The sequence below is a fragment of the Hypanus sabinus genome, chromosome 4 (assembly GCF_030144855.1).
Source record: "Hypanus sabinus isolate sHypSab1 chromosome 4, sHypSab1.hap1, whole genome shotgun sequence".
NCBI classification, from domain to species: Eukaryota; Metazoa; Chordata; class Chondrichthyes; order Myliobatiformes; family Dasyatidae; genus Hypanus; species Hypanus sabinus.
Genome location: NC_082709.1, coordinates 104,047,792 through 104,061,378, shown reverse-complemented (window position 1 = coordinate 104,061,378; position 13,587 = coordinate 104,047,792). Strand labels below are relative to the sequence as shown.

Sequence of the window (13,587 nt, the reverse complement as noted above, 5' to 3'; positions counted from 1 at the left end):
ATTGAAAATATTAAGTTCTCAGTAGACTATACTTAAGTGACAGTTGTTCAAATGAAGAGAGACTATCTCCAACAAACAAATCATGAAAATGTTTAATACCCAATCTATTCCACTCTTTTAAAACTACATCAGACATAGAAGTTTTAAAAAAAGTTAGAAAAAATAGGACTGGAAAGTGAAAAACTCAATAAACCAAAATATTTTCTGAATTGTACCCAAATCCTCAAAGTGTGTTTAACTACAAAATTATCAGTTAAATTACTTAAAGATAAAGGAATTGATAATTCGAAAAGAGAAATGATAGAAAATTTATTAACAGAGTTTAGCTTCTAAAGTAACCCAGACCAGACAGTCCTCTCAATTCATATAATATAACCAGATTTACAGATTTCAATTACTGAGGACACTTGGAATGAAATTTTTAAATAGGTTAATACCTCATTGTTATATGCCCGTCATTCCCTTCTACAATTTAAAGTGGTTCATAGAGCCTATATGTCTAAAGGTAAGCTGTCTCGTTTTTATTCGGATATATCTCCCTATTGTGATAGATGTAATAATGGAGAAGCTTCACTAATCCATATGTTTTGGACTTGTCTGAGTCTTGAAAAATATGGGGAGGAAGTACTTCAAACTTTTTCCATGCTTTTTAAAGTAAATTTTAAACCTAATCCTTTGACTGTCTTATTTGCTGCTGTTGGAGGAAATGATGTTATTTTGGAGACACATGATTTGCATATTTGGCCTTTATTTCTCTTATAGCCAGGAGGGCATTGCTGCTTAAGTGGAAGGATGCCACTCCATACTCACTGGTTACATGATGTTATGTCTTGCTTAAATTTAGAGAAGATTCACTGTTCAATTTCTGAACCTGGATGAGATTTTTTAACATTGTGGGGATCTTTTTTGAATTACTTTCAAAATCTTTGATTTGCTATTAAGCACAGATGTTGGCTAATAATATGTTTTACTCTATGTTAAGGATTTTTTCCTTTTCCTTTTTTGAACCAAACAGCTGTTTTATTTCTGGTAGTGGGTTTAGGTTTTTTTGTATAATAAAATATATTTTCAATTTTATGTTTAAATTTAATCTATATGGATATGGGATAATTACACTTCATCTGTGATTTCAATATATTGTATATATTATATATCTTACTGTACCCTGTATTTTTTATGTAAAAAATTAATAAAAATATTGTAAAAGAAAAAGAGGAGTGGGAGGAGTATCCGGGATAGCTTTTGGATAATTCAGTTTATTTGCGTTCAAATTTGTGCCAATTCTTGTTGGACTTACTTAGTGATATTGACATCAGCTTCAAGGTGTTGCATGAGAAACTGCAGAGAGTTGTGGACTCTGTCCAATACGTTATGGGCACATGTGTAGGAGTTGTCAGATTGGTGCATAGAATTGAGAATTCTGAATTATTTGTGTTGAATTCATAGTGGACTTGGCTTTTGAAGAAATCCTGTTGCATACTAGTCCTATTTTGATTCCTTTTCACACTTTCTTTTTCCAGGACCATTTGACACTTCTGTATGCTATCGGACCAAATGTGCCCACTGAGAGGTATGGGGTAATAATATTATACCTACTATACGTCAGTATTAAAATAAAATAAAAATCCCTGTGTAGCAGTTACTTGAAAACAAACCAAAACCATTGAGATACAAAGCCAAGGTACTTGACATTGTGTGATGCACTTCCAAATAATTAATTTCTAAATTAATAAAAGCACATTCGATCCTTTATTATGAAGCCAGTAAAGACAAACAATCTTGTATCACTAAAAATTAATGAAAGTGAATTAGTGATATAGTAATCTTCGTGTTCAAATCAGGGTAATCAAGCGTTCTAATTAGCGATATCAGAATTAGCATTTTTGATGTATTTAAGTGGTTAATAACATTCCAATTAATGGTCAGCTAAAAAAAAATCATTCCCCATGTATTAACCCCTCTCCACTAGACTAAACTAAGCAAACTAATTGACAAAGCATGAATACGTAACCATACTCATTTAATTTTATCGCACCCCAACACATGACAGATTATCATAATAAACGTACCACAAAATACAATGCAGACAGTAAATAGATGTACCACTCCTATAGCCTGGAAGTGCTAAACAAGCCAGACAGTATTGACTGAGAGAGATAAAGAAGCATGTCAATAACACACACAAAATGCTGGGAGAACACAGCAGGCTAGTCAGCATCTATAGGGAGAAACGCTGTTGACGTTTTGGGCCGAGACCCTTCGTCAGGACTAACCAAAAGGAAAGGTAGTAAGAGTTTTGAAAGTAGTAGGGGGAGGGGGAAATGCGAAATGATAGAAGAAGACTGGAAGGGGTGGGTTGAAGCTAAGAGCTGGAAAGGTGATTGGCGAAAGGGATACAGAGCTGGAGAAGGGAGAGGATCATGGGATGGGAGGCCTCAGGAGAAAGAAAGGGGGGGGAGCACCAGAGGGAGATGGAGAACAGGCAAACAAATAAATATGTCAGAGATGGGGTAAGAAGGGGAGGAGGGGCATTAAAGGAAGTTAGAGAAGTCAATGTTCATGTCATCAGGTTGGAGGCTACCCAGCCAGTATATAAGGTGTTGTTCCTCCATGCCATCAGGTTGGAGGCTACCCAGCCGGTATATAAGGTGTTGTTCCTGCATGTCCCTGACCACCCCAGGAGCTGCTACTATTAATCAGTGAACAGTGGTAAGGGTGGGGCAGAGTGAGTTAATGAGAAAGAATTAAGGTAGAGGTGGGAAAAAAATAATTTCTGCAAGTTGAAGAAATCAACATCTGTGCCATCAGGTTGAAAGCTACCTAGGCAGAATATAAAGTGTTGGTTCTTCAACCTGAAAGTGGCCTCTTCATGGCAGAAGAGGATAATATCATAGTAGGAACGAGGATTGGAATTGAAATGGTTGGCTTACTTTTTGCAGATGGAGAGAAGGTGCTCAACAAAGCTGCTCTCCCAATCTACGTTTGGTCTCACCAATGAAGAGGAGGCCAGATTGGGAGCATCGGATACAGTAGACACCCCCAACAGATTCACGAGTGAAGTGTTGCCTTACCTGGAAGGACTGTTTGATCGGAGACATCAGAGATGTTCTTCTACTTCAAATAACATAGTTTTCCTTCCTCCACCGTTGACATTGCCCTGACCTGCAACTCCTGCTCTCTACAGACATCTGTGCTCCTTAATAGAGATAGAGTTTCTCTTGTCCTCACCTAAAACCCCATAAGCCTTTGTATCTAACACATCATTTTCCACAACTTCCACCACATTTAATGTGACACTTCTGTCAAACACAGAAGGTGTTCTCTGCTTTCTGCAAGTATCACTCCCTCTTTGATTCCTTTGTCCATTGGTCCCTCCCCAATAACCTCCCTCCTGGCACTTACTCGTACAAGTCGAAGAAGTGCTACACCTATTCACCTCCTCCCTCAGATCCCTTCAAAGTCCCAAATTGTCCTTCCGAGTGAGGCAACACTTCATCTGGGAATTTTTTGGAGGTCATCTTTGTATCCAGTGCTGCCGATGTGGCTTTTATATAGGTGAGACCTGAAAGATTGGGGGACTGTTTTGATGAGCACTTTCGCTTCATCCACGAAATGCAGAATTTCCCAGTGGCCAACCATTTCAATTCCAATCTCCATTCCCATATGTTGATTCATGGCCTCCTCTTCTGCCACAATGAGGCGACTCGTAGGTTGGAGAAGTATGTTTTATATTCCGTCCAGGTAGTCTCTAACCTGATGCTATGAACATTGATTTCTTCAACCTCCAATAATTTTTTTCACCCTTCCCTTTCCTTTTTCTCATTTACCTACTATACCACCACCTTACCTCACTCCTTATCTATCACCTCCCCCTGGTGTGCCCCTCCTCCTGCCATTTCTCCCATGGTCCGCTGTCCTTTCCAATCAGATTCCCTCTTCTCCAGCCCTTTATCTTACTCACATATCACCTTAAAGCTTCTTATTTCATCTCCCCTTCCCCACTTTTCTGGCTTCAATTATGATCTTCTAGCTGGTACTTTCCCTGCCCCCCACCTTCCAATTCTGACATCTTTCTCTTCCTTTCCAATCCTGATGAAGGGCCTCGACCCTAAATATCAACCATTTATTCATTTCCACACACGCTGCCTGACCTGTTGAGTTTCTCCAGCATTTTGTGTGTGTTGCTAGGTATTCAGTTTTCTTTAAGCATTTTTTGTTATTAAAATGTTAGCAACAGGAATGAAGACTGATCAATACGCAAGACTCATTCGGTTGGATATCAAACAATGAGTTGGGTCTGGAAACATGTATCATGAAAATTGTTTTTTTTATGGCCAGTGAAGGAATGTTGGTTGCACTTGCAGAAACAAGTCTTAATCAGAATTCCCAAGCTCATGTACATGAAGTTACGAACAGAATACAGTAGTTCTGTTTCTCTTTTGTGTCTCAAATGGTTCTACACCTAGTCTGATCCTCATTACTCTTACCAACTTGCAGTATTGTTTAATGTTCAAATTGTTACTAAGTATTAAAGTGGAGCTTTAGCAGCATAAAATATGAAAACTTAACCTGATCAGCATTCTGTAGCTTAATAACTAAAGCATTTTCTTCTTATCCAGAATATCTCAGATGCTGTCTTTTGCAATGGCCCTTTGTACTCAAGAATCCACATCTCTTGGTTTGCCTGAGTTTCCTGTGGATAATCTACCAGCTATCATTAAAATCATGGTATGTGCATATGATAGCTGAACACAACCTTACACATTTAATTTACAAAGGAATTTAATTAAACTTCTACTCTCTGAATAGGATGCATTTCCCATGATGTCTGCCCAGCAACTGCTCCATAGACTTTATCCATATGATTTAATGCTTGGAAAAGAAGGTGTAATTGGAGTGGAAGATGTATTGAAAGTAAGTAATAACCATTACAGGTGAATCCCTCATCATGACTGATTTACTGAGCATTTGGTCTCTGGGTGCCCATTGAAACCAGTACTCCATCAGGAATGTCAGTCCACGGCCTCCTCTACTGCCACAGTGAGGCCACACTCAGGTTGGAGGAGGAACATCCTTTATTCCGTCTGGATAGCCTCCAACCTGATGGCATGAACATCGATTTTTCTAACTTATGGTAATTGCAAGCCTTCTCTTCACCATCCCCCCTCTCTCACCTCATGTCCTTACCTGCACATCACCACCCTCTGGTGTTCCATCTTCTTCTTCCCTTTCTTCCATGGTTTTCTATCCTCTCCTATCAGATTCCCCCTCCTTCAGCCCGTTCCCTCTTTCACCAATCAACTTCCCAGCTCTTTACTTCATCCCTCATCCCCCTCACTTCAGCCCCAAATGTTTACTGTTGACTCTTTTCCAAGTATGGTGCCTGGCCTGCTGAGTTCCTCCAGTATTTTGTGTGTGTTGCCTTTGATTTCCAGCATCTGCAGATGTTTTTATATTTGTGACTCCCATTAGGAATAGCTGAATGGTGAACTTAAAGGGATAGCAAAGTTAGTATGAGATCCATGTCTCAAATGTACACTTTAGCATGACATTTAATCCAAATTAAATATAACCACTGCCATTTGACAGAACTTCATATCTTTAAATATTAAATTTAACTATTAAGGTGAACCATTTTATTCATAGAATTGCTATACTTCTTCAATCCCACAGTATAATATGGGATTGGCCTCATAACCCCCTGGGTAGTGAGTTGCAAAAAGATTGTTTCCACTGAGAGGGAGTAAAAATTAGAGGATAAAGACAGTATCTTAAAAGCTATTTAAAAATAATCCGGTGAGTGATTGTCAAACAACTCTCTTAGTAATGTTGTGGTATGGCAGATCTCAAATAGTAGTAGCATTCTATTCTAAATTTGGTAAAGGCATCAGATTAACTACCGTCCTCTCTCAGTTTTTCTTCAGAGTGTTTCTTTCAGTATCGTATTTTGTGTTGCAAGGACAATTATAAAGCAAATGTGAGTGCATGTTTTAAAAGTAATCATCATGACTTATCAACAAGGATTGAATTGAGATTAAGTTGGTCACTGAAATGGAAGCATTGCCTTTGCAGGCCCTTGAATGTGTTTGCATTGGCTGACTCAGAGAGTTACAAGACACCATGCAGGCTGTAAAGGTCCTACTTACTATCCTTCCTTTGCTTAGCCTGTCTCCAAAAATCAACTGGGTCAACTTGTTAATTCATTCATTTTTGGGATCTAGGCATTGCTTACTACATCAACATTTCTTGCCTGTACTTAATTACTCTTCAGTCACAGTCCTTCTGGCAATGGTACTGCTATTGTGCACTTGGAGAAGGAATTCCAAAATTTAACCCCAGGACTAAAGAGCCACTAATACACTTTCCATCCAGAATGGTCTATCATCTGGAGGAGAATTTGAAGGTGATGGTGTTTTCATGTATCTGCTGCAAATGTCCTTCATAATTTTATCCGTACATTTGCGAAGTACTGTTGAAGTAGCCTCGGCAAGTAATTGCAGTACATTGAATTTAATTGAATTGACTTTATTTCTTACATCCTGCACATACACAAGGGGTAAATCTTTATGTTACGTCTCCATCTAAATGTGCAATCATAGTAATTTATAATAAATAGAACAGTCAATGTATTATAGAGTACACTCAAATCAGCGTGAGTTAATCAGTCTGATGGGCTGGTGAAAGAAGCTGTTCCGGAGTCTGTTGGTCCTGGCTTTTGGGCTGTAGTACCGTTTCCCAGTTGGTAGCAGTTGGAGTGACTTGGGTTCCCAATGATCCTACGGGCCCTTTTTATACACCTGTCCTTATAAATGTCCTGAATCATGGGAAGTTCACAACTACAGATGTGCTGGGCTATCCGCACCACTCTCTGCAGAGTCCTGCGATTAAGGGAGGTACAGTTCTCCATACTGGGCAGTGATGCAGCCAGTCAGGATGCTCTTAATTGTGCCTCTGTAGAAAGTTCTTAGGATTTGGGGGCCCATACCAAACTTCCTCAACCATCTGAGGTGAAAAAGGTGCAGTTGTAGATGCCAAGGAACTTAAAGCTGTTTACCCTCTCAACCACAGATCCATTGATGTCAATAGGAGTTAGTCCAGGGGTGGGCAAACTTTTTGACTTGTGGGCCACAAAGGGTTCTAAAATTTGACAGGGGGGCCGGACCAGGAGCAGATGGACGGAGTGTTTTGGTAATACACCTCATAAAGAGAAAATAAAATATCATGGGATATGTAGAAAACATGTGCTTTAATTTCAATTGAAAATGAACAAATGCATTACAACAAAATATCTGTCTTTGAAGTCCCATGGTATTTAGCTATTTATTGAAATGACTTTTAAAACACTGAAAATTAAATGAATAAAATACAGCTTTTTTTAATAGTAACAGTTATTATTTTAAAGCACTGAAAATTCTGTTATCCTTCAAGATATTATCATCATCACTCTCCTCCTGACTGTCTTTATTTCAAAAACGGTAGGAGATGCAGGTCTACTTGTCCTGCTCCTTCTTATTCAATTGTCCCCTGTGCCAAAACTCAACAACGACCAGCACAGAACAGAACAGTGACAGCACGCCAGTATGCGGAGCGCGTTATTTGATCTGGAGCGCATTTTTTATTTTGAGAACGTACGTGCACCTGCGCACTACTCATGTCCATCACTTAACAGAAATGACATGTAACATGTAAGGCTTATTGAAAAAAATATTTTCAAATGCATTTTTTACATAACACAACGAAGAAACTTATTTTTAATTTCAGTGGGAACAGTGTTGTTGGTCTCCCTTTTTAGCCAGAGCATCAAAGTCTGGATTTAGTTTTGTTGTGGCTATTCTCAGGATGGATCTGAGGTGTTGGTCAGTTAACTTGGATCTGTGGCTGGCTTTGTTGATGTTCATGATGCTGAACGCCTGTTCACACAAATAGGTCAAGCCGAACAAAGAGTAAAGCGCAAATGTGGAGTAATACGCTGCACCTCAACAAAGGTCAATGTATATAGAGTGCGTGATCTATTGGGAAAATGCCAGAATTGCGGGGAAAAAACGTTAACAAAGTTTATTAATATAATTTCATCAAGTTCTGCGGGCCGGATTAAAAAGCTTAACGGGCCGCATATGGCCCCCGGGCCGTAGTTTGCCCATGCCTGGGTTAGCCCGTCACCATTCCTCCTGTAATCCACAACCAACTCCTTTGTTTTTGCAGCCTTGAGGGAGAGGTTGTTTTCTTGACACCATTGTGTCAGTAGAGAGATGACTTCTTCCCTGTAGGCCATCTTGTTATTGTTTGAGATAAAGCCAATCAATGCAGTGTCATCTGCAAATTTAATTAGGAGATTAGAGCTGTGGGTGGTACAGATTTTGTAGATAGTACAGATTGCAGCACCTACATTTCAGTGGTGAAGGGAATGAAGATTTACTGTGGTTGATGAGGTGCCAGTCGAGAAGGCTTCTTTGTCCTAATAGTGTTGTAATCCTTGAGAGTTATTAAAGTTGTGTTCATCTAGTGAAATAAAGGCTTTTTCCATGACAGTGCCCATTTATGCCTTGAAGATGACACTGTCTCTGGCCTCTAATCTACGTATACTGCCACTGTAGTTACATGTCTGAAAATTTGAAACCAGAGTTCCCCACTGAACATTAATCTGCAACTCCGATAGTATCAGTATTAACTTACAGCACAGTACCATTTTGTATACTTTCAGAGAAAGTGCCCTATTAGCATTTTCTACTAGAATTTGTTGTGTGAAATAGTTAAAGGTCAAAGTTGCAGAAGTGCGTTCATCAAGTGAAGATGGTCTAACTTGTTTTCCTTTGTTGTTATGATTACTCATTTACTTAACAAAAGATAAACTAAAAATGTATTTATTTTAGACATTCGATTTGCTCGACTCTGCAAGTACCTCTTCCCCAAAGGGAGTTACTGGTATTAAAAAAATGAATGGAGAAACATCACGTACTGAGGCTATTGTTCAGATTGGTGACAAAGAGATGGCCATTAAGGTAATTAATTCTTTCTTAATGATAGAACACTGAATACACATTGAATTGAGTATTTTATTTCTGATAGTTGCTTTTAACCCTTTGCCTGTTTCCCCTTTGTAAATGAACTTGTTCCAGTATCATCTTAAATTCTTTAGTACTTTTGCAAACAGGTTCTGTCCGATGTCCAGATTTCATAGCAGTTAGATTTTAGTTTTATTGAATAACACTGTTCCTGGTGTCCTCCCCCTTTCATTTCAGTCCTGAAGAAGGTTCTCAGCCCAAAAAGTCAACTGTTTATTCATTTCCATAGATGCTGCCTGACCTGCTGAGTTCCTTCAGCATTTTGTGTGTGTTGCTTTGGATTTCCAACATCTGTGGACATTTTTGTGTTGATGTTTTTATGTATATTATTATCAAAACACAGTTCAGCAAGACTATATATCAGGGGAAGTATCTTGGAGGAAATAAGTAAGTTTGATTGCCGGTGGAGGCATTCTGTTTAAATATTTGTGTAGTGAATTGATGATCTCAGGAACAGTGAAAAACTTTGTTTTGAGTGCCATCCATACAGATCATTTCATGACATCAGTACATCAACGTAGTACAAAGGAAAAGCATAACAGAATGTACTTAGAATGTGGTGTTACAGTTGCAGTTTGCAACATCTTTATATTGATACAAAGTATCAGTTTACATGCATCAGTGTTCGTTATGACTACATCATACTCATTTGAGAAAGTTAGGAGCTACTTTTAGTTGGGTTCTTGCTTGTTGCTGTGCAATTGACACAAAGGTTAGTTGTGCCGTTGGTTGTTGTAGATGGATGTTATAGGTGACAATAGGACGTTGATAGGATGCAGAACTGGTCTGACAAGTAGCCGATGGAGTTAAATCTGGAAAAGTATGAAGTGATATACAGGCAGACCCTGGGTTACGTGCGAGTTCTGTTCCTGAGTCAGTCTTTAAGTCGGATTTCTATGTAAGTCGGAACAAGTACATCCAGTATTATTTAGTGTTAGTTAGTCAAACATTTGTCTTAGTATATAGTACATATTTTACCTTTCTATGCATATAAAACACTTAAGAAATGTATACATTCCAATAATTAAACCACTGTGTTGCGTAGTAATAATTGTAGCTATCATCGGGGCAGGGGATTTCACATGCTCCATTATTCTCACTTTATCCGTAATCCTTTAAAGTTGTTCTGATTGTCGACCGACAGTAGCCTAACGCTTTTCCAATGACCGATGGCATTTCACATTTTTCCAAACGCTTTATTATTTGCACTTTATTTTCAATCGCGATCGCTTCCCGTCAATGGAACAGAAACACTGCTGGCAGCAGGTCCGGAGCTGCGCCAGCTCCGGAGGTCTAATGGGTCCTAAGGACCACCGCATTGAGACAGACTAAATGGGACAAGAGGGGGCTGTGCTGGGTTTGGCTATTTGATCCTCCACAATATTGGGCGTGGGTATTTAAACTGGAGGTGGCAGTGTTTTTTTTATGAAGTCGAGTTGCGAGCTCGACATCAACCCGGCACGGGAGCGGTCTGTCATTGGATCGAACTCGGGAAACTCTGTTCTCCAGCCCAGCACTGATCTCACTGCCAACTGGAATGGGGTGGGGGGGGGGGTCAGGGTGAATATTACTAAGAAAAATTTAAGCCAAATACAAAGTTAAACTCTCAACACAGTGTCAACGGCAACGGTTTAAAATGGCGGACGGCATCGCGATCCATCTTAAAATGGCGGACGGTGCTCTCCTTCCTCGGTTCGTAAGTATGAGTTGTCCGTAAGTTGGACGTTCATAACTCGGGGACTGTCTATACTTCAGGCAGAGTACTAGATTAATGGCCAGTTTCTTGAGGAACAAAAGGATCTTGGGATTCATGTCTATAGATCCCTCAAATTTGCTGCTTAAGTTGATTAGCTGATTAAGGAGGGATGTGATGTATTGGCCTTCATTAGTCGGGGCATTGATTTCAAGAGCCAAGATGTAATGTTGTATCTGTATAGAACTCTGGTTAGACCACACTTGGAGTTTTATGTTCAGTTCTATTTGCCTCATTAGAGGAAATGGATGTGGAAGCTTTAGAGAGGGTGCAGAGGAGATTTACCAGAATGCTGCCTGGATTATGAACATTTCTTGTGCAAAGGTTAAGCAAGCTTTGGAGTGAAGGACAGTGAGGGGTGATTTGATAGAGGTGTATAAGATGGTAAGAGGCAGAGATAAAGTGCACAGCCAGTGCCTGTTTCCAAGTGTGGCAATGACTAATACGAGAGGACATACTTTAAAGCAGATTGGAGGAAAATATAGGGAAAATGTCAGAGGTTGGTTTTTTACACAGAGTGCAGTAGGTGTGTGGGATGCACTGCCAAGGGGAATGATAAAGACAGATACATTAGGCTCATTGAAGAGACTCTTAGATAGCAACATGAATGAAAGAAAACTGGAGAGCTATGTGGGAGTGAAGGGTTGGATTGATCTTGGAGTAAATTAAAAGATCAGAACCACATCATGGGTTGAAGGGCCTGTACCATGCTTTACTGTTTCCATGCTCTATGTTAAAGAAGAACCTAAATTTGATTACTCGTTATTTATGAAATTGGTCTGAAATCTGTATTTTGCAGCACCATCTTTGATGGCATGTTTGATGATCAGTTGTGGGCTCCCAGCTGGAATTCTTACAGCTTGCATAAGTTAAAGAATTGGGCAATAACATTGCAGCATTACACCTTACACAGCTGTTGATTGGTAGAATAAGGAGTTGTCCTTTGCTTGCTGAACATCATTAAAACTAAGCTTAATCCAGTGAGATATAGCTTGTCATAAATTTGCTTCAGCTCAAGAGTTCCTGTATCTTCAGTTGGTGCTGTTCCCTACATGGCTAATAAAAACAGAAAATGCTCAAACCAAGCAACAAGGGTTAGGGTTAGTGTGAATATGCAAAGAGAAATATTTAATGGTTCAGGTTTGGAGTACTTCTTTAGCAGTTGCAGGTTTTTTTTGATTTTCATTCCCTATATAGCTGAATATTGGTAAATGATATAGCTGTTCAATAGAAATGAAGGAAATCAATCTGTGAGCTGGGATTTATATTTCAATACAAAATAAGATATTAGTATATCAGTAAACTGGTTCATTATTATCACATGTTCCAAGGTAACAGTGAAAAGCTTTGTTTTTATTTCTTTATTACAACAATGCATTGAGGTAGTACAAGTGGGTGAAAAAAGCAAAAACAGCATGCAGAGCAAAGTGTTACAGGTTATAGAGAAAGAGCTTTTCAGGTGGACAATAAGATCTACATTAAAGGTGGATTGTCAAATGTTGACCTTATCATACAAAGGGACTGTTCAGTAGTCTTACAACAGCAGGATATAAACTGTCCTTGTGCCAGGGTGTGTGTAAATTCAGGCTTTTGTATCTTTTGCCTGATAGTGGGGTGGGGGGGCAGGGTGGAAAGAAGAGAGAAAGTGCTATATGGGAATCTCTGATCTGAATCAAAGATGATATATTCATCATCTTCATTTGTTGAAATATCCTCTTGTTTGAACAAGTTGAATGTGTATTGTGTCCAAGTTTTCAACACTTTTGAGTCAATTATGCAGAGGAAATGTTGTAATTGATTATGTATAAAGAGAGCTTAAACATGTTTGGTTCAGGTAATTTTTTAACGAGTTATTTATTTTGCTCTGGAAGCCACGTGAATGAGTAAACAATGACCTTTCCATTGAAAATATTGCTATTACAGCACTGCTTTCCAGTGCAGGAAGCCCAAAGAACCTCTTCCTTTACTATAATTGAATTTGCTTTTCAAAAAGGTTTTGACAAAGTTGCCACCTTTACTTCACCAAATTCTCACTTCTGTTGATAATAGGACAGATAATGTAAATGTTCTCATTAAGATTTGACAAAGAAAGAGATAACCATAACCATATAACCATATAACAATCACAGCACGGAAACAGGCCATCTCGGCCCTCCTAGTCCGTGCCGAACTCTTAATCTCACCTAGTCCCACCTACCCGCACTCAGCCTATAACCCTCCACTCCTTTCCTGTCCATATACCTATCCAATTTTACCTTAAATGACACAACTGAACTGGTCTCTACTACTTCTACAGGAAGCTCATTCCACACAGCTATCACTCTCTAAGTAAAGAAATACCCCCTTGTGTTTCCCTTAAACTTTTGCCCCCTAACTCTCAAATCATGTCCTCTCGTTTGAATCTCCCCTACTCTCAATGGAAATAGCCTATTCACATCAATTCTATCTATCCCTCTCAAAATTTTAAATACCTCGATCAAATCCCCCCTCAACCTTCTACGCTCCAATGAATAGAGACCTAACTTGTTCAACCTTTCTCTGTAACTTAAGTGCTGAAACCCAGGTAACATCCTAGTAAATCGTCTCTGCACTCTCTCTAATTTATTGATATCTTTCCTATAGTTCATTGACCAGAACTGTACACAATATTCTAAATTTGGCCTTACCAATGCCTTGTACAATTTCAACATTACATCCCAACTTCTGTACTCAATGCTCTGATTTATAAAGGCCAGCGTTCCAAAAGCCTTCTTCACCACCCGATCTACATGA

At 39.1% G+C, this 13,587-nt stretch overlaps 1 protein-coding gene across 1 annotated transcript in view; it reads left to right on the top strand.

Annotated features, from left to right (window-relative positions):
- Positions 1 to 13,587, top strand: part of vwa8 (von Willebrand factor A domain containing 8) — a 476,539-nt gene that overhangs the window by 162,241 nt on the left and 300,711 nt on the right. Inside the window, exons 7-10 of the mRNA XM_059967797.1 lie at positions 1,521 to 1,570; positions 4,620 to 4,728; positions 4,810 to 4,914; positions 8,871 to 8,999. Coding sequence (XP_059823780.1) covers positions 1,521 to 1,570; positions 4,620 to 4,728; positions 4,810 to 4,914; positions 8,871 to 8,999 — 393 coding nt within the window. The remainder of the gene's footprint in view (positions 1 to 1,520; positions 1,571 to 4,619; positions 4,729 to 4,809; positions 4,915 to 8,870; positions 9,000 to 13,587) is intronic.